At 37.4% G+C, this 20,565-nt stretch overlaps 1 protein-coding gene across 1 annotated transcript in view; it reads left to right on the top strand.

Annotated features, from left to right (window-relative positions):
• Positions 1-20,565, top strand: part of NTRK2 (neurotrophic receptor tyrosine kinase 2) — a gene marked incomplete at its 3' end in the record, with an annotated part of 199,668 nt that overhangs the window by 11,141 nt on the left and 167,962 nt on the right. The window contains exons 3-4 of the mRNA XM_081317128.1: positions 16,923-16,997; positions 18,163-18,234. Of these exons, the coding sequence (XP_081173254.1) occupies positions 16,923-16,997; positions 18,163-18,234 (147 nt within the window). The remainder of the gene's footprint in view (positions 1-16,922; positions 16,998-18,162; positions 18,235-20,565) is intronic.

Genomic DNA, 20,565 nt, shown 5'->3' with positions numbered 1-20,565 from the left:
TAGTAGAATTTTAAATGGAAATGGACATTGAGCTCTCAGGTTCTCGTTCTTCTAGTTCTTCCTTTTGTACTAAAATAAATGCAATTGCAAATAATGACTTATTCTATTAAACCATTTTATAGAATGGCTTAGCAAAATTTGATAGGGTTTGTAGCAAAACAATATTACACTGACAGGACAACTTTTGGGAACACCAGCAATTGAAGTTAATTGCTCTGTTCAATGTGTTTCCCCAAAAACCTCTGTGCTCCCGTTTTTTTAAAAAGAGTTCTGTATGTGCTGGTTACATACATCGAAAAACCACAAAAGAAACATGCAGCAGTTACATAAACTAATTCAGATATTTTAATAAATAATACATATTTAATAAATAACATGTATTATACAGTTTTAAGAATAAAAGTATAACAAAGTGAAGGTTTGGTGAAATCAGAGAGAAGAGAGTATTACTTTTGAATTCCTATTTTTTCAGTACTTTATTCCTTACATAGTTTTTTTAAAATGCAGGGAAAGTGCTTTTGAAAGAAGACCAACTGCATAATCTGCTGTTTAAAAAAATAACTTTATGGGTGTTTTTGCCTCTACAGAAAGTTCTTTTGAGATTGAAATTTTAGTCCTTTCTGAAGAGGACAACTCAATTGAATCAGATGTTACATTCAATGTGTGATTACAAGAAAAACACATGCAGAAAATCTTGGCAGATTTCAGTGTGTCTCCAACAGGCCCAGACAAATTTTATGATGAAAATACAATCAGTATCAACCAATATACTGTTCTGTGCCATTGCCTACAATGGTTCTTAAGAACAGAGACAGGAGCAAAAAAGAATAATCATACATGCATTATGATCCCAGAACAATTGAGGTATCTGAGATACTATATGAAAAATTGCTTGCATGCAATTTTAAAGGGACATTTCATTCTTTTTTAGCTGTACTGCTCTAGAACAAATAGGAAATGGTTAGAAAAGAACTTAAGGCATCATTATCCAGATATGATTTGGAAGGCTATGCTGTCCCTAATAACATGCCATCTTCCTTATTCTTCCAAGTTTTTTTAATCAATTTTTCAATACTATGACTTTATATGAGCCTTTAATCTGTTACCTTTTAATGAACTTTTAATGAAACATTTAGTTTATTGCAGCATTTATTTTTCTATACAAGATGTTAAAACTCTTTGATTTTTTTTAAAGAAAAATCTTGTTGCAAGTGAGTCATTTAATTTATATATGATTTTCACATGAGTAAGTATTTTAGAGGCTGAGTTCTAAATCTGCTACTTCTGCAGAACTATTCTCCTTATCCTAGAACAATAAATGTAGTTGAGCTATATTTTATTACTATTTTTTATAAATAACATAAGTCAGAGAACAAATGTGGTCGTCCATCTTCCTATTTTCAACAACCCTGTGAGGTGAGGTGAACTGAGAGAAAGTGACTGGGTTTAAAATAAATCTAAACTACTATAAAGCATAGTCATGAACTGATTATTCTTGATTAAAGCTAAATAAGCCCACAATCAGGTTTCAGTGATTGCTAATTCATAATAGTCCGCCCAAATAAAAAAAAACCAGTAAAAATGAAAAAATGGTTATGATATATTGAATTACAATTGGAAAAGAAAACTAAAATGGGTTAGGGCAGGGGTGTCAAACTCAATTTCATTGAGGGCCGCATCAGCATTGCGGTTGCCCTCAGGGGGCCGGGTGGGTGTGGTCTGGGTGGGCATGGCCTACTGGGTGGGCGTGGCTAGAGTGCATATGGCCTACTGGGTGGGCGTGGCCAGCTCTACGTCGTTCGCATCAAGGGTGCCTATGGGGGCCTGGCCAGGAGTGGGACAGATCTGGGGGTCTCTGGCAGAAGGAGGGTCTCTGGGCCAGGGCCAAGGCAGTGGGGGCCGTTCCCTCACTGTTTCCAGGATGGCTTCGCGGGCCACATGAAACCACTTCGCGGGCCGGATCCGGCCCCCGGGCCTTGTGTTTGACATGTCTGGGTTAGGGGAAGAAAGTACATGGAAATCTGAATAGGGATGTTCTTGCTTTGAAGTAAAGGCGCCCTACAAACATTTTGTTATAGTTCCCACTTGCATAGGTCTTATAACAAAGATACACATGACAAAAACTCTTGCCTATTCTTGTTTATTAATTTTCCACACAACTACACAAAAAGCATTTGTATCATGATGCGTGTTTTGTCACTTGCCCTTCCTTACCCTTCTTGAAGTTTCAGTGCCCACTTTTGAGGAAATTTATTATCAGTTCAAAAATCTAGGATGGGCGATATTATTTGATACTGTCTTTTCTAGTCAAAATATTTATTTTAATTTTTTAGGGATGGTAATTGTGATGCCAGTTAGAATGTCTTATACGTAGAATATTAAGGGATTACTCTGTCAGAGTTGTTAAGCAAACTTTATAAATGCTGGACAGTTTTTAATGAAGCATGAAAAGAATAATTTATCAATTATAACAAAACGCGTTTCATTTTTCAACATGTAATCAGTTTTGTTCCACTTAAAATACATTCTGATTCAGAGAGATTTACTTTATATGTAGGCAAATACATTTTTGCCATTTTTCTTATTATATGATTCAGAAAGATGCCCTTATGGTATTTTTACTTTAATAAAAAAGTATCAAATGCTAATAACAGAAAGAAATATAATAAAATTATGATTAGCTAAAGAAGTTATTGCTAGTTCAGTCTTTTGAGTATGTCCAAAGCACTCAATCTTGTGGATCTAACCAGCTACTGTTTTGTTTTCCACGAATTTGCCTGATATTATTTTAAAGGTTGATCACATCTCTTTGTATCACATCCCATAGTTATAATTATGCATTGCATAAAGTATTTTTTTTTGTATATCCTCACATGTCTTGTATTTTAAGAGAAGAAAAACTGTTCCCCCTTAACTTTTTTTAAATAAAAAGACCCAAATATTGTGTTTGTTTGGGGTAATGGTTGTACCGTATAGGGAGCATATCCTGTATTCCTGGAAAAGTGCCCTTAACACTTTCAAGATCTGAAGAAGAGAAAAGAAAGACTAGAGGTTTACAGTCATTTGGGGGAATTAAGGTAAAGAGAAGCAGTGTGAAAGAAAATTCATTTAAATCTCCATAGATTGTGGATTTTCTATCACAGGCTGTTCTTATGACTGGAGTTAGATTGAAATATTGCTTTTCCTCCAGAGACCTACAGTTTGTACTGTATGTAAGACCTATCTTGGATAAATGCTGCACAGGTTGCCAAGTTTCTTGGAACAGGTGTGATTTGCAGAAGCTGGTTGATGCCCTCTTCTCATTATTAGTTGTTTCAATTTGGTTTGCTTTTTCTGTATTTTAAATTTTGCATTTTTGTGTCTTGATATAAGACTATAGATAAATACTTTGATTTAATTTGATTCGGTATGGCTTAAAGAGGATTTAAAACTAATACCGGTAGTTCTTATTTAGCAACTGCCTTGTACAGTGACTGTTTACAGGCCTGTAAAGCAAAGGAAAGCTGAAGTAAGATAATAAGCATGGTCATAACCATTTTGCTTAACAACCAAGTAGCTAGTCCCAATTGTGGTCCTTGAATGAGATCTCCTTGTAAGCCCAAGTAAAAAAGTCAGTAACAATAAAATGCAACCATACTAGAGAAGAAAAGCAACTTTGACTACATCACAATTGTAATGGATTCACACATTATCCTTAATCTAGTGCTTATGGGAAGAATAGTCTCCTCAGGGAATTTGTATCAAGAGCAGAGCACTTAATTACAAACTTGAGAATGCTTCGCTGTGTTTAAGCCTTTCTGTGTTGTATAATTTTATTGCATGCTTAGAATTTGTGCATGAAACTTATATGTAAAAGAAAAGAAGATAGGCGCAAAGACTTTAGTCAAAGAAAACTAGAAACAGGCTTTAAAGAGGCAAAGAAAATGCAGAGCAGTTCTCCTGAAATTAGAAAGTTATTTTGAAAGTGCAAGGAACCCCCAGCAGAAAGTGAAATTAAAAATAATTGGGGTTAAACTGCTTTTGACAAAAATATTTATGATAATTAATAAAAATGGGAATGATATATAAAAGATGGGAAGTGAAACAACTGATATAACTCAAGGACATTGTATTAAATTGCAATAAATGCTGTGAATATTATGAAAGCATTAAATTATCCAAGACAGTTGTATTTCATGGAAAAATGGAACGAATGATGGGAAATTTTACCTAAATAGCAAAAAATTAGAGCAAATAAATGCATTTGTGTACTTCTGTAAATTATTTATTAAAGATGGGAATAGATGGGAAAATGTTAAGACTTGCAGTATTATGTGGTCTGCTTCAAGAGATGAAAATTGAAGCAAGTGAAGATGGCTGTGTGTGCTTCTCTCCACTTTGTTACCCAAAAGGAGAGTTGGTATATCAGTGGAAACATGAATGTTATGTTGAATGCAGTGGGAATGGGTTACTTAAGAAGTATGCATGATAAAACCAGAAGAGATGGGGCCAAATATAAATGGGTCCTTTGATTATTTATTTATTTATTTATTTATTGATTGATTGATTGATTGATTTGATTTGATTTGTATACCGCCCTTCTCCTGAAGGACTCAGGGCGGTGAACAGGGACATAAAAACCAAAGTACCCAAAATACAGAAATTAAAAACAAATTAAACCCTAGTGCCCAAATGCAGAAAATAAATTACATTAAAACAATAATTAAAACAAAACCCATCAGACCAGGCCGGCTTGTTCAAACAAATAGGTTTTTAGGTTGCGTCGGAAGGAGCGACGGTCGGGAGCCATCCGGAGCTCAACCGGTAAACGGTTCCACAGGTCAGGCGCACCCACAGAGAACGCCCTCCCCCTGGGGGTCACCAGATGGCATTCTCCGAACGGTGGCACCCTGAGGAGGCCCTCTCTGTGGGAGCGCACTGGGCGGAGGGAAGTTGATGCTGGCCGCAGGTGCTCCCTAAGGTACTTCGGACCCATGCCATGTAGGGCTTTGTAGGTCATAACCAGTACCTTGAATCTGACCCGGAAGGCAACCGGAAGCCAATGCAGCTCACGGAGCAGAGGTGTAATATGGGAGTATCGGGAGACCCCCAACACAACTCGTGTGGCTGCATTCTGCACCAGTTGGAGCCTCCGAGTGGTCCTCAAAGTGAGTGACTACTGGGAAGTATATTTAAGGAATTATAGTTATAATGTATAATAATTTGGATCAGCTATCAGTAGAAATATAAAAGTAAACCATATTTACACACCATTCAGAAGAAACAGTAAAAAACTAAGAAGGAAACAGAAAGACCAGAACACATTTTCTCCAGCAGCCTACATCCCTCAAATAAACCAGAATTAATACCAGCCAAACAATCAAGCAGAAAATACCCCAATCAAAGAACTACTAAGGAGAAAACCATATTCTCGCCAAAACTGGCAGAGTAAGCAATTGTGTATAAACATGGAGTAAAGTTATTTTTTTCATTATCGAGTGTTAAGTAGTAATGTGGTTGAGATTATTCCTGACCCTGACTCTTCTAAGTCCAGCTTGTACAGCTTGATTTAATGTTCCATTTGTTGTGGATATATGGATTAGTTAGGCAGTTTTAGCTATCTTGTATCTTTATGTTTACCTTATTGTTATTTCTTCTCTTTTATTTTGGTTTATGTGGTTTCTATAGTTAATTTTGGTTGGTTTACTATATTTAATATAATGCAGTTACAGCTCAGATGATGTGACTCTTGAAACTATCTCAGAAGTCTGAAAAAGGGGTATATTTAATTAGTATTATTATATCTGAGCTGGAAAGAAGTGGAGTAATCACTAGATGGCAGTAAACAATACAGAAAACCCTAGCTCCATCTTGTGGTCGCTTTGTTTTTTGCAACCCAGATCTAGTAGGCCTATCTTATGAGGCATAAATCCCATCACAGAAGTAGGAAGGTAGATCTGAAATAACTTTAGTGAAACTATTGTTCTGTCTATTTATTTGTTCATGTATTAAATATTTTGAGGTATCTATCCATTATTCAACAGCCTTGGCTTATTCTGTTAAGGTGTATTAGGATCAATCACTTGCTATATATATTTCAGAAGTCACCTGAATATGTTCTTACCTTGTGGAAAACATTTGTTCTTCTCACCTTGTTTTTATTCTAAATAGATGTGTTAGACATTGTATGAAGATTGAGAAATTGTCCTTGAATCCTGTTGTCATGGTTCCAAGATGAAACTATTCAAAAGAACTTTGAGGCATTGTTTACCTTAAAGGATCTTTTATTCGAGTAGCATAATATCGGCACTTACATAATCGAAGCCAAAAACTGAATTCCCCTCCCCTGGGCACATAGTATCAAAGCATAATTCCCTCCTCCAATTAACAGTCATAAATTAGCTTGAAGCATGGGCTTCCTCTCCATCTCTCCAGCCTGCCAATTCTTTATCAGCTCTGGGCTCAATAACTTTGATTCTCACGCTAAGTTTAGTGTTGTTATGTCTAGCTGAACTCTCATTCACCCCCCCCCCCCAGCATCATCTAACTCTAAAAGCAAAAGGGAAAAGATGGCTACATTTCCATCTGTTGTCAATGCAAAAACATTCAATGTTAGCAGCGCTGACACCTGTTCTTATGAATATAATTGTTATTTCTGAAATTGTCCTTATAAAGTAATTGTTCTGTACCAGCCTACTACCGGCCCTGCAGAAAAGGCAGGGACAACCCCTTTACAAAAAAGGCAAGAGGCTGGAACTAAGCCTGCCAAATTTATTGACACAAAACAGAGCAAACAGAGCAAAACCAAAACACGAACCATGAAACAGGAGCTATTCAAACGGTTGCCTTCAGCAAACCAGCCCTCACACACATTCCCCTTTTAAACAGTTCAAGGCGTGACTTCTCTCTGCCTCCTTCCGAGGTGCCCCATTGCCTTCCTCTGTTTACTCCTGATTGACTGCCTCCTACGTCGGGCGTCCTTGAACAGGGCCAGCTGTGGGTCATCTTCATCCACGCTGTCAGGCTCACACAGCTGGGTCTGCGTAGTGACCAGATGGGAGGGGCCTGGCTGAGGGCTCTGCGAAGCCTCAGGGCTGTCCTCTGCAGGCTCTCCAACACCCCCCTCCTCCTCCTCCTCTGAATCGTCCGACCCAACTGCTGAACCCACAGGCTGACCCTGAATCACAACAGTAATCATATATTAGAATCAGGAAGCCTTTTTGTATAATTGTGTTATTAACAATTTTAGGATTCTCACTAGCATAGAAATAAAAATAAAAACATTGACAATAGATATTAACGAATTCTAAATCCCGCTACTGCAAGAAAATTCTCCCCCTCTCCTCCAGTGTTCATAGACTATATGCCAATGTTAGATGAGAGTCATCCCTGATTTGCCTTTGCCAGTTCTGGATTTTGGTGTTTTTATTATGAATAATATGCATGTGTACTTTTTAAAAATGCTATTGTATTAGTATTGTATATTAATGTGGGACTTCTCTACATTGTATTATATTCTCAGAGTTCAATACTTAGGGATGTCAGTTTTCAAGTAGACTATGAAAATGGATAGAAGACCAGATCTTTAGATACCAATTGCATAATACAGATAAAGAAGAAAACAAGTATACTGTATCACCATGCTGGGCTTTGTTAATGACTAAAATAATTAGAGGATCTAGTGACTGGAGTGGCTGAAAGAATTTTAGATGTCTCAGGTTGTTTACATTTACTGCAGTGTATTAAAAGTACACCATGTTCTACCACATGACTTCAGTAATCTGCCCTCTTTGTGTTAGAACGATTTTTGCCTAACTTAGAAAGATGATTCAATTAAATAAAAGCCATTTCTGAGAGCAGAAAAACATACTGAATTTCTCACAATTGTGCTTAGAAAGCCATTGTAAAACCAAAGCTTTTAGAATATTAATGTTTGATAAGCAACATCAAGGCAAAGTAGTTGTGAAAAAGCTTTTGGTCAGATAAGCTTTGTTCTTAAATCTCTTTCTGACAAGATTATATTCAGAGAATTTTCTTCATCCATCCCCTAGTGAGATGAAGCTAAAGTGGAAGTTTTATATCACAATGCTCACAAAGTAGTAGCAGCTCACATTTTATTCAGGCAAATTCACTCCTGGGCTGGGCAAAGACAAATGTAATTCCATATTATAATCCACCAGTTCATCCTCCATGACTCTCACAGTGATAAAACTTTGAATGTCTAGGAAAAGCCTCCCAACTATGTTATTTCATTTTTTATTGAGAATGTGCCTGGTTGGCTAAATAGTGTCCTGTATATAAACTATATGCCGGGAAAAAACTTGTTGCCCAGTGTGCTCATGATGGTGGTGATGATGATGATGATATAAACCAGGGGTCCTCAACTTTGGCAACTTTAAGACTTGTGGACTTCAACTTCCAGAATTCCTCAGCCAGCAAAGTCCACAAGTCTTAAAGTTGCCAAAGTTGAGGACCCCTGATATAAACTATAGCTGTGAAATATAAGATATACATGGGAAAAGATATTATAGGCCTCTAGGAGTTGTTAATTTGTGGCTAACTACTATGGGTTGCTGGAAGTTTTATTTCAACTACATCTGATAGTCTGTAGGTTCCTTATCAAAGCTCTAATGAAAACCAGCTGGGTGACTTTGGGCCAGTCACTCTTTTTCAACCCAATCCACCTCACAGGAATATTGTTATAAAAAAACAGGCAGGAATATTATCTACATCCTTTTTAGTAGGACAAACAAAGGCAGGAACTAAATATAATAATAAGATAAATTAATGTTGGAATCGTTTAAATATACGTCTTTAATTTATTGTTTAGGCAATAATTATTGTAATACTAATTTAAACACAGCAAACCTTCCCCCCATAGTGTAGTGTTGTTTCTTTCTCCAGGTTGTTATTTGTCAACCCTTACCTTTCCAATTTAAGTAGAACAGTACTTTTAAGGTTGAAGGACATTTTATATTAACTGTGCAGTATGTGAATGATGTTGCTAATTTTATTGTGTGAAATCCAGATTTTTGTTCAGTTTGAGGGCTTAAAGCTTTCCATCCACATGCTTCAGTTTTTAATTAAAAAAAAAGATAATCCACCATTTGTACCATGTTAAGAACCTGGAAAGAGGAAGGTTTTAAGAAATCGAGGCACAGTGGTATCCATGTGATGCTTCCTTTGTTTGGAATTAGGTTGGTCAGTTATGCTGTGTAATCCAGAGGTCCCCAACCTTTTGGGCACCAGGGACTGGTTACGTGGAAAGAGGTTTTTCCGTGGACCAGAGGGGGTGTGGTTTTGTGTGCTGCCTGCATCCTGCGGATGGGGCTTTGCTTGTTTGTGCAGACCGGTTGCTGATATGCTGTGGCCCGGTACTGGTCCACAGACCAGGGGTTGGGAACCCCTGGTATAATCAATAAGTGAGTTGATTTTTGTACTCCTTTTATCTTACTCAGATCTCTTATTTGTTCAGAAATCTTGGTTGCTTCTATTTTATTTTGTAGGATTTTTTTTCAACATGGACACCCATAATTGCCCATGGTATTATAAATGAGGTTTTACTAGTGTTTATATTATGTTATTCAGGTCTTCCTATCCCTGGTACACATAGCATATATATTGCTTGGTGGAATATATCATATTTATAGAAACCTTGGCATTATTGTTATTTTCCATAACTGATTTCTTAACAAATAGTTAAGCCTTATACAGCTGGGCAAGATCAAGTAAACAAGAACTATGTAGGCTTCAGTAAAATATCTTTAATTCTAGTCTTAGAATAAATAGAGAATCTTGGAGTAAATAGAAATTATAAGCATTACCAACCCTCCTTTATAGTGAATTCAGTAAGGAGGAGTCCCCTTGAATAATTTAAATTGCTTTTTTTCCTATTTCTAGCTACTTGGATTGAATTGAAATTTATAAAATAAGCTGCTAATAGACTCACCTTCTATGTCTGTATTGTTTATTCCAGCCTCCCCACAGTTTCTCACACAAATTACACATGGCTTTAGGCTAGAATTTTTATACTATTACAGAAAAACATTCTGCTAAAACCAAAATCTTTATGTTTTACCTACCAAGTTCTTCTCTTAGTACAGTTTTTCGAACACTACCACTCCTAGTCAAGCTACAGATGTGACAAAATTCTTAACTTAGGCCTGGAGCCATAAGAATAGTGTGGAAAGAAAGAAGTAAAGCTAGTTGGTGTTGCATTTTGTCTAAAATGCATATGGTATACTGTTGGCATAGTTTGATTATGAACAGGATAAAGGTGCAGATCTGTGACTCAGAGGTTCTTCTGGACTCATGGCTATTGCTGTAAGTGAAATCCATGGGCAGGACAGCTTTCTGCAGCGGTGATTTAGGGCAGGAGAATGTGGCAACAGGCACACATTCCCTCATGGATATGAGGCTTGGGTTCATGGGGCTTGAATTGACTTCAGGGCACATTAAAGGCTACCCTGGGAGATAACCTAGAAACTGGAGTTGTGCAGAATGCAATTGCCTGCCTACTGGTAGGTGGGAACCATTGTAACCATATTTCCAAGAGATGCATAGGGTATGTGTGCTTTAAGAAGATTTGCTTCGTAATTTATTTATTTTGTTATTTATTAGATTTGTTAAGGCTACTCAACTCTTACAAAATAATAACTCTAGAGTGTTTACACAATATATTCTGTCTGTTTGGTATACAGGTAGTCCTCAAATTACGACCACAACTGAGCCCAAAATTTATGTTGTTAAGTGAAAGATTTGTTAAGTGAGTTTTGCCCCATTTTACGACTTTTCTTGCCACAGTTATTGAGTGAACCACTGCATTTGTTAAATTAGAAACACGGCTGTTAAGTGAATCTGGATTCCCCGTTGACTGGGCTTGTCAGAAGGTCACAAAAGGTGACCACATGACACTGCAGCTGTCATAAATATGAACCAGTTGCCAAGCATCCGGATTTTAACCATGTGACCATGGGGATGCTGCAATGGTCATAAGTGTGAAAAACGGTCATAAGTCAGTTTTTTCAGTGACGTAACTTTAAACAGTCACTAAATGAGCTGTTGCAAGTTGAGGACTGCCTGCATAGACCACCTCTGGATTTCAGTTCTACCCTCTGCATTGCTGACTTTGAGGGAGGCAGTGACAATTAGTTTTTCAAAAGACTTTCAGACTGGTTTCATGGGTTTGATTTCCTTTATGAGCAAGATGTTGTCAAGCTCCACATGGCTGGCAAATCAGAAAAGTGAGAACACACTGTTTTCAGAAAGGCATCTTTAATGCTAATCAGGGATAAAAACATAATCTTATAAACAGTAAGACTAAATTCCAGGCAGACTTATAGTGAATTAATTAAGGCACAGTCTTTCTGAAAGACTTCTTCCCAGCCTGTCGTGCATGCTGAAGCTTGATTTTTTAAAATTAACTTAAAACATTTGAATTCGTTTTTATTTTGATAGTTTTATGACAGTGAATTTTACCTAGTATTTTATCATAAACATTTGGATTAAAAAATATAGAGTTGTATAGCCAATAAACATTCAAATATTATTCTGACACCTTTATACAAGTATATGTAATGTGAACATAAACTTCTGCTCAGCACATTTGAAAAGAGTATAACGGAGTTTTAAAAAGTGTAAAAGAATGGAATTGAAATGGTCAGGGCCTTGAGCACTGTATGAAAAAAGTCTAAAATATTTGGAGTTCTTTAGCTTGGCGGTAAGGGACGCGGTGGCTCAGTGGGTTAGGACGCTGAGCTTGTCGATCAGAAGGTCGGCAGTTTGGTGGGTCGAATCCCGAGTGCCGTGTAGCAGAGTGAGCGCCTGTTACTCGTCCCAGCTTCTGCCAACCTAGCAGTTTGAAAGCACGTAAAAAAATGCAAGTAGAAAAATAGGGACCACTACGGTGGGAAGGTAACAGCGTTCCGTGCGCCTTTGGCGTCTAGTCATGCCAGCCACATGACCATGGAGACGTCCTCGGACAAACGCTGGCTCTTCGGCTTTGAAACGGAGATGAGCACTGGCCCCTAGAGTCAGAAATGACTAGCACGCATGTGCGGGGGAACAAAAAAAAAGCTTGGCGGTGATGAGGGCCTCACTGGATAAAATGGATGGGGAGACATTTTAAAATAATTGTGAAGAAATTTAGGACTGACAAAAGAAAATCTTCATGGTGCATAATTAGTCTGTGGAGTTAATTGCTGTAATACATAATGATGGTTACAGGTAATCATTGACTTACAACAGTTCGTTTAGTGAACATTTGAAGTTACAATGGTACTGAAAAATGTGACTTATGACAATTTTTACGCTTATGACCATTAAAGCATCCCCATGGTCACATGATCAAAATTCAGACGCTTGGCAATTGGTTCATATTTATGACGGTTGCAGTGTCCTGGGATTATGTGATCACCTTTTGTGACCTTCTGACAAGCAAAGTCAATGGGGAAGCCAGACAAGCATGTTTCTGACTTAACAAATGCAGCAGTTCACTTAACAACTGTTGCAAGAAAAGTTGTAAAATGGGGCAAAACTCACTTAACAAATGTCTCGCTTAGCAAGAGAAATTTTGGGCTCAATTGTGGTCATAAGTCAAGGACTACCTGTACCAAGATGGCATTAAAAAGGGCTTAGGTAAAAATCATGCACATTGAGTATATTAAGATCAAATAATAGTGAAGAAATCAGTGTTACGTCCAGGGGTGGGGTGGCGTGCCTTCAAACTCCAGTTGCCAGGGAATAACAGTGGCAAAGGGACATGTTTGCATCTTCTCCTTGGGAGGAACTCAGTGGCAATTAGTTGGACAGTGTGGAAAATAAATGCTAGACCGATTCGGTCCTTATTGCCTATATATATTGCCTAGGTCACTAACTTTGAAGCTGTGCACCTTCAGGGAACATCTTCTGCAATGAGTGTATTTGCTATGGAATCTCTGGCCTTAAAAAACCCTCTGTGTTAGAAGATCCTGGAGCACATTCAGTTCATAAAGAACTCTGGCCAAACCTGTTAATCCTTCTTGTCACTTTGCATCAACTAAGAATAAATCCTAAAATAACTTTCCCCAACCTGGCATGCTCCAGATGTTTTGTGAATGCAGCTTCCAGAATACCCACTGGAATTGGTAAATCATCCCAAACTTTCATGTGAGGGATCATGCCATTGCTGATCTTTTGGTCGGGGTACAGTTGATAAGCTTCCAAGGAAACCAAGGTTTCTAGGAACACTGTTTTGAAAACAACTAGCAGAGTGCATCTGGAATACATCTGGAATAACACATCCCTCTCAATTTTAATCACAATGTTTTACTTATTTCAAAGAGGCTGGCAACAAATAGACAAAGTACTCTGGATGAAGAGTACTCCTTTTCTCTTTCTTTTTCTCTGTGTTTTTTGTAAATATACTTGAAAGATCAGTGTGAGATTTGCAGTTATGTGATCCCATGCGCGACAAGAGTTTTACCCCTAAAATCTGTAGTAGTATTCTATTAGTTTTGCTGTGGCCCTTTGTGATGGCTCCCTCAGACTCCAGCTTGGATGAGGAAGAAGAGCTGGTTTCAGAGCTATCCTAGAAGGAGTATGGGGAGTATCAGGGAAAGATGGAAGGGTCTGTGCTAGAAGTAAGACAAATAGCAGTCGAAGAGGGCAATTGTGGTGAAGCAATTCCCGGATTGTTGGGAGAGAGTGGCCAGAAGAGAGTGGCCGTGCAATCCAGAGAGGACATGCACCTGCAACCAGTGAGCATGGACGAGGAGTTGCCGCCCCTTCCCGATCCAAGGGTGTGCAAGGCCTAGTGGAGAGAGGTGCAATGGAGATCAGTGAGACTAATCATGAAGAGGTACCCTCACCCCTCTTAATGGTTGGCACCTACTTAACAAGGATTTTGAACTTGGTTGGTGTTGGAGGCAACCACTCATACTCCAACTCACCGTGAATGTTTGGGACCCTTGTGTTCTTCATTATGCCTTGGATCTGTTGGAATCATGCTTGCCTTTGTCCTACTTCAACTTAGTGGAGCCACATTTGTTTCTGCCTTGCCTGAACGGGTGGGAACTGTGGTTGCTTTCATTGAGCTGTGATCCAACGGGACTAGGACTACTCTTAGGTGCTGTGAATAGTGGACTAGGCCACTATTGCCCGGGAGTTAGAAAAGACTTAAAGGGGACCGCCCATTAGACTTTTACATGCACAGTGGGAACTTACTTATTTTAAGTAAGATAGACAATGCAATTTTATTTTTCCTTCAGTTTTCCAATTCTCTGCATCCCACTGGATTTCACTTGGCAAGGTTAGTCTGTCAGTAACAACTTCTTTGAGATCTTCTTCATGATGTCAGTGATCATATCTTGCCATCTTATCTTCTGTCAGTTTCTTGATTGCCTTTGATTTTTCCAAGCATCAAGGTATTCTCCAATAACTCTTGACTTCACATTATGCATCCGAAATATCTCAGCTGAAGCTTCCAATGAATAATCTGCCTTCCTTCATCTAGTATTGAATGTTTTGTTCTTGATGCAGTCCAAGGTCTTTCCCACCATCTTCTGCAGTGCCATACAATTCAAAGACATTGATTTTCCTTCCTTCAGCCTTTCTAAGGATTCAGCATTCACAGCCAAGTGCTACAACTGGAAAACCTATAGCCTTGATAATACCTATCTTTGTTATCAATATAACGTTTCTGCATTTCAGTATTTTGTGGAGACCTGTCATAAACTTTCCCCTAGGTAGCAAAGGTCTATTTATTTCATGACTACAGTCATCACTCTTGTGATTTAAAAAAAATATTTGGTCAAAAGATAAAGTCTACTATTGTTTCAAGTTCTCTGTCTATTGGCTTTGGTTTGGCATTGCTACTGAGATAATCTTAGCTTTCTTTTTAAATTTTTAATGCTAAAGAGCAGTCCAGCTTTGCAGGCTCTTTTTTTTATTTTCAGCTTGAGCTTCCTTAAATCTTCTTTATTCTAGCCATGAAAATTGTATTATCAACATATCTATGATTATTAATTTTAATTCCTATTTTTTTAGTTAAATATTTCTCATGGTATATTTTTTAATAAATTAGGTAAATAAGTTGACAGCAAACAACCCTGGTATATCCTTTCCCAATATTGAGTCAATTAGTTGTTTTTCTAACTGTCACAAATTCTTCAGTAACAAATAATACATCCAAGCTTTTAAAAAGACTATTTAAGTTAGATAATGAGTTTAAAATATCCCCAATCTTCTTTCTATATTGTTGCAAGAAACATTGCACGATCATATCCATGTAATCATCAGAAGAATATGTATACTTTTATTCTTATTATATTAAGACTTGATTACTGTAATTCTCAGAGTTTCTGCTACTGTCTCCAGTGATAAATACACAAATTTAACAAATTGATTTACATGCTATTGACACCCAAGTTGGTATTGATTCTTCCTGACCACATAGATAGATTTTCTCCATGATGCTCTGTCCCTAAGCTGGTTTTTCAGATCTTCCAAAGGTATATTTGCTTTCCCTTATTGCATATTATTGGTCATTATTTTTCATAGATTGATTATATACATTTTGATACCTCATTTTTCTAACCCCGAGTTCCTTTCCTTGCATTCACAATATTCAAAAAGCAAATTTCTTATGAAAATAGGTACATATTTTATGTGTAATTCTATCCAAACCTTTGCAGGTGATTTGGCTTAAGTTTTTTTTATGTAGTTCTACAAAATGTAATACTTTGCTTCTATTCAGGAGTGGTTTTAATACTTTTTATTCTATGTACTATGTATTTTTTTTTATTTTCCCATTCTTTTTATGGGGGAAATGTGAAAAATTGAGAAAAACCAACTGAATGATAATAACTGCTTATTTTATTTCTGATTTGGTTTAGCATATGCAAATTAAAAACATTATATTAAAATCGGGTCCAAACTAGTTTCTTTTCCATTATTTCTATCAGGTAGTATATAGAATTTAGGAACTATATTATTATTGACTAGTTATTGGTTTTGTTTAACAGAAAAAGAGTGAATCAAAAGAGCAACAGATAAAAATATTATGGTATAAATGCCAGAACTGGCCTACTAAGATTCTAGTACAGGTACTCCTCAACTTACAACAATTTGTTTAGTGAATGTTCAAAGTTACAACAGCACTGAAAAAAGTGACTTATGACCATTTTTCCGACTTACGACCATTGCAGGATCCCCATGGTCACATGATCAGAATTCAGATACTTGGCAAGTGGTCCATTTTTATAACAGTTGCAGCATCCCAGGGTTATGTGATTCCCTGTTGCGACCTTCTGACAATCGAAGTCAATGGGGAAGTCAGATTCACTTAACAAGCTTGTTACTAACTTAACTGCAGGATTTCACTTAACAATTGTGGTAAGAAATGTCATAAAACAGGGCAAAACTCACTTAACAAATGTCTCACTTAACAGCTGAAATTTTGGACTCAATTCTGGTCATAAGTTGACTGATTTCCCTTTTCCTCAGTCTTGACTAATGTAATTTCTCTCCCCCTCTCTCTCCCTCTCCCCTTCCCCCCTTTCTCTCTTTCTCTTTCACACATTACACCCACCCAGCAGACACTTATTTTACATAAACATCTCCACAGTGACAACCCTATACTGAATCCTTGATTCACAAACAATCTATTACAAATTGCTCCATTACTCCCAGAATATACCCAAATTAACCCCTTGGTGGTTATTTTCCCTAGTTTAAGAATGACTGCTTCCATCTTGCAAAAGGCCTCTTAAGGTAGTATAGAATTTAATATGTTTCTGCATATCTGCCCTGCTGTATCATATTGTAATAGAGGAACGATTTATTTCTCCATTTTCCCATTTTCAAGTCAGACAACTGCTATTTGTGTGCCTATTATATAAATAAGAAAATAATATACTACCATAGTAACATTTCTCTTCTTCCTCTTTTTTTGTCCCTTTAAACAGTTATATTGCAAACCAGAGGGATTTAGAAAGCATAAATGAAATAGATGTTGGACTGTACACTGGATTAAGAAATTTGTAAGTAAATATTTTAATTACGTATATTTAGTATTATAAATGACATATTTTGCCCACTGTGTAAGCTTTATAATGGAATGTGCCGAGGTCTTACATGGGTCATTGTCTTCATTTATTTCATTAAAAGAAGCAACTCATTCTTTGATAAAGTAAGCTAGAAAAAGGTGGAATAACATCACAATAACATCACCATCAGATGGATCTGTAACTGGCTGGCAAACTGTACTCAACGAATAGTCCTTAAGGGCACTACATCCTCATGGAGAGCAGTAAGCAATGGGGTACCACAAGGTTCTGTCTTATCCCCAGTACTCTTCAATATCTTCATCAATGACTTAGATGAGGAAATTGAAGGGGAACGCATCAAATTTGCAGATGACACCAAACTGGCAGGAGTAGCCAACACCCCAGAAGACAAACTCAGGATCCAAAAAGATCTTGACAAACTTGAACAATGGGCTCTGTCCAACAAAATGATTTTCAATGTGGAGAAAAGCAAAGTTTTACATTTAGGCAAGAAAAATCAAAGGTTCAAGTTCAGACTGGGCAAGACCTGGCTTAAAAACAGTAACTGTGAGAGGGACCTTGGAATCCTAGTGGATGATCACTTGACCATGAGCCAGCAGTGTGCAGCAGCAGCCAAAAAAGCTAATACAATCCTGAGTTCTATAAACAGAGGCATAAAATCAAGATCACATGAAGTATTAGTACTGCTTTATAAAATCCTAGTAAGACAACACCTGGAATACTTCAGCCAATTTTGGTCACCATATCACAAAAAAGATATTGAGAGTGAAAAAATTCAGAGAAGAGCAACTAAGATGATCAAAGTCCTGGAGACTAAAACATACGAAGAACGGATGCAGGACTTGGGTCTGGCTAGTCTAAAGAAAAGAAGAGACATGATAGCAGTATTCTATTCTGTTCTGTTCTGTTCTGTTCTATATATGCATGGATCTAATTCATGAAGCTGACTTAATTCATTATAGTGAATAGAACATTTTTTCACATGCATCACAGATTGCTGAATTGGGGCAATATAATAACAATCTTGAACCATGATTTATTCTGAAATTCCTTGAGCTACATGCTATTCTTTCCATAAATAAATGAATGGATGATAGATAATTCAGTAACTGTAACTTGTGCTTGGGTACTTTTACAGAACTGTGGTGGACTCAGGCTTGAAGTTTGTCTCACGCCAAGCTTTCCTGAAAAATATTAACCTACAGTACATGTAAGTGAAAATCCACTTTATGACTTTAGGGGATTTAAAATATTGTCCTCTGTACTATATTGCTGGACTCAGGCTTGTGACTGGTTGCCACTTTTTAGAATATATCACTGTTGTTGTTGTTGTTCAGTCGCTAAGTCATGTCCTACTTTTCCTGACCCCATGGACCATATATTACTGTATGCAAGAGCAAAAAGTGTCTGAAAAAAGACAAATATATGTTTCCCCTATATTAGGTGTGAAGGATATTTAACGCGCGCGTGCACACACACACACACACAGACACACAGACAATAATAATAATAAAACTTTATTGTCAAAGTACAACATGTGTTCATTGAGATTAGCTGAACCTCCCCCTGTGCTCTCTCCCCTCAACACACAGTGACAACAAACCCTCCATCCTACCACACTATGTGAACCAACTACACCACACACCAGCCTCCCAAGTCAATTCTGCATAAGTTCACAGAGATTATGTCCCATTTAAAAGCCTAACAGCCCACGGATAAAAGCTATTTTTCAGCCTGTTGGTACGGCTGATATATATTCCTATATCTCCTACCGGATGGTAGGAGAGTAAAGAGATACCGTCCAGGGTGTGAGTCATCCCTGAGAATCTTCCTCACTCTTCCAAGGCAACGAGCCCTGGCGATGTCATCCAGTGGTGTCAGGGAACAGCCCACAATGTCTTGTGCTGTGCTCACTACCCTCTGTAATACTTTCCTGTCCGTGGCTGTCAGACCAGCATACCAAACCATAATACCGTACGAGAGGACGCTCTCTATAGTAGACCAGTAAAAGAGGGTCATTAGCCGTTGTTCTACCCTGTTCTTCCGCAAGACCCTAAGAAAGTGAAGCCTCTGTTGGGCCTTTCTAGCCACCTGGGTTGTGTTAACTTTCCAGGTCAGATCTTCACAGAGGTAGACTCCCAGAAATTTAAAGGAGGAAACTCTCTCTACACAGTCCTCCCCGATGTAAAGTGGGGCAGGTTCCTCCTTTTTTCTCCGGAAGTCTAACACCATCTCTTTCGTCTTGCCAATGTTTAGGTGCAAGTTGTTACTACACCATGTGGATAGTTTTTGTATGTCTGCCCTATATGCTGTCTCATCCCCACCTGTAATAAGACCCACCACAGTTGTATCATCTGCGAACTTGATTATCGCAGTGGATGGGTCAGATGATACACAATCATAAGTGTATAAAGAGTACAAGCACAATATAGTACAGTATACCCAGGCACCTCCCTTCCCATATATTTATCCTACATACATATATACATCCAGTTACAAAGATATTGTGCTCATTGCAATGTTGCTGGGTATAGATGTTAGGGTTAGGGTTAGGAAGCCTAGAAGCTGATGTTTTCATATGGACGTCTGATTGACCATGATAGGAAGATTAAGTTGACTAGAAGGCCCTTTAAACTAATGCAGCAATTCTCTTCTTGCTAATTATGTATCTGTCTCCTGACCCAAATTTCTCCTCCCATTTGAGAGTATTATAAATTGCTAGAGCTGCACATGGCAGCCAATCGATACATACTCATTTTCCTTTTCTGTTGTTCAAATGACATTTTCAGAAAAAATGGTTAGACAGTTTACTGCCAAACAGATGGCAGTGGACTGTCCAAGTTTAGTATTAAAAGGAAGATGACTGGAAAATATCCAGCTATTTTTGGATACATATTGCAACGTTGACTTTTAAATAAAGATGCGATTTACTGATCTTGCTCTTTAATGTAAGTAATTTCCACTGCCACATATAGCAAAGGCTAAAGATCTTACATAAATGACTTTAAAAGTTCTATCTTTAGGGACAAATAGCTGCTAAGGAACTGATTCATTTACAAAATTCACTTCTATAGAAATATCTCATCCATTAGAAAAGAGGAGAACATTGGATGAGTACAGAGGAAAGCAGAGGATGGAAGAAATGTTGTTTTGACTATCAGCTACCCAAGATTGTTGTGATAGTGTACAAGCTATTCCGTTGGCTATTGGAGGGTATATACATAGTTATATATATTATACATTTTATGTATAAGTACTGAGTACTTACAGAACTATCTCTCATTGGGGAATTTTTTTTTTTAAAAAAACTATTGCTTCGTTGGGATATAAGTTAATTTACATTCTTATAGCGATAATGTACATTAATAATTTCCCTGTGTCTTCTCTTAACAAGAATTTGGCACATTTGTGATTTAGAAACTTTCTGTTTTTAGAAGATAAACATAGACATAAATTATATGAACTTCCAGTTTTTTAAAAAAAAATATTTGGACTTTAATCAACTTATAGGAGATCTCTTTAATTTCATTTAAAATCCCTT

This window comes from Vipera berus (genome assembly GCF_964194415.1).
Source record: "Vipera berus genome assembly, chromosome: 2".
NCBI lineage: Eukaryota > Metazoa > Chordata > Lepidosauria > Squamata > Viperidae > Vipera > Vipera berus.
This window is presented reverse-complemented; position numbering and strand designations above follow the sequence as displayed.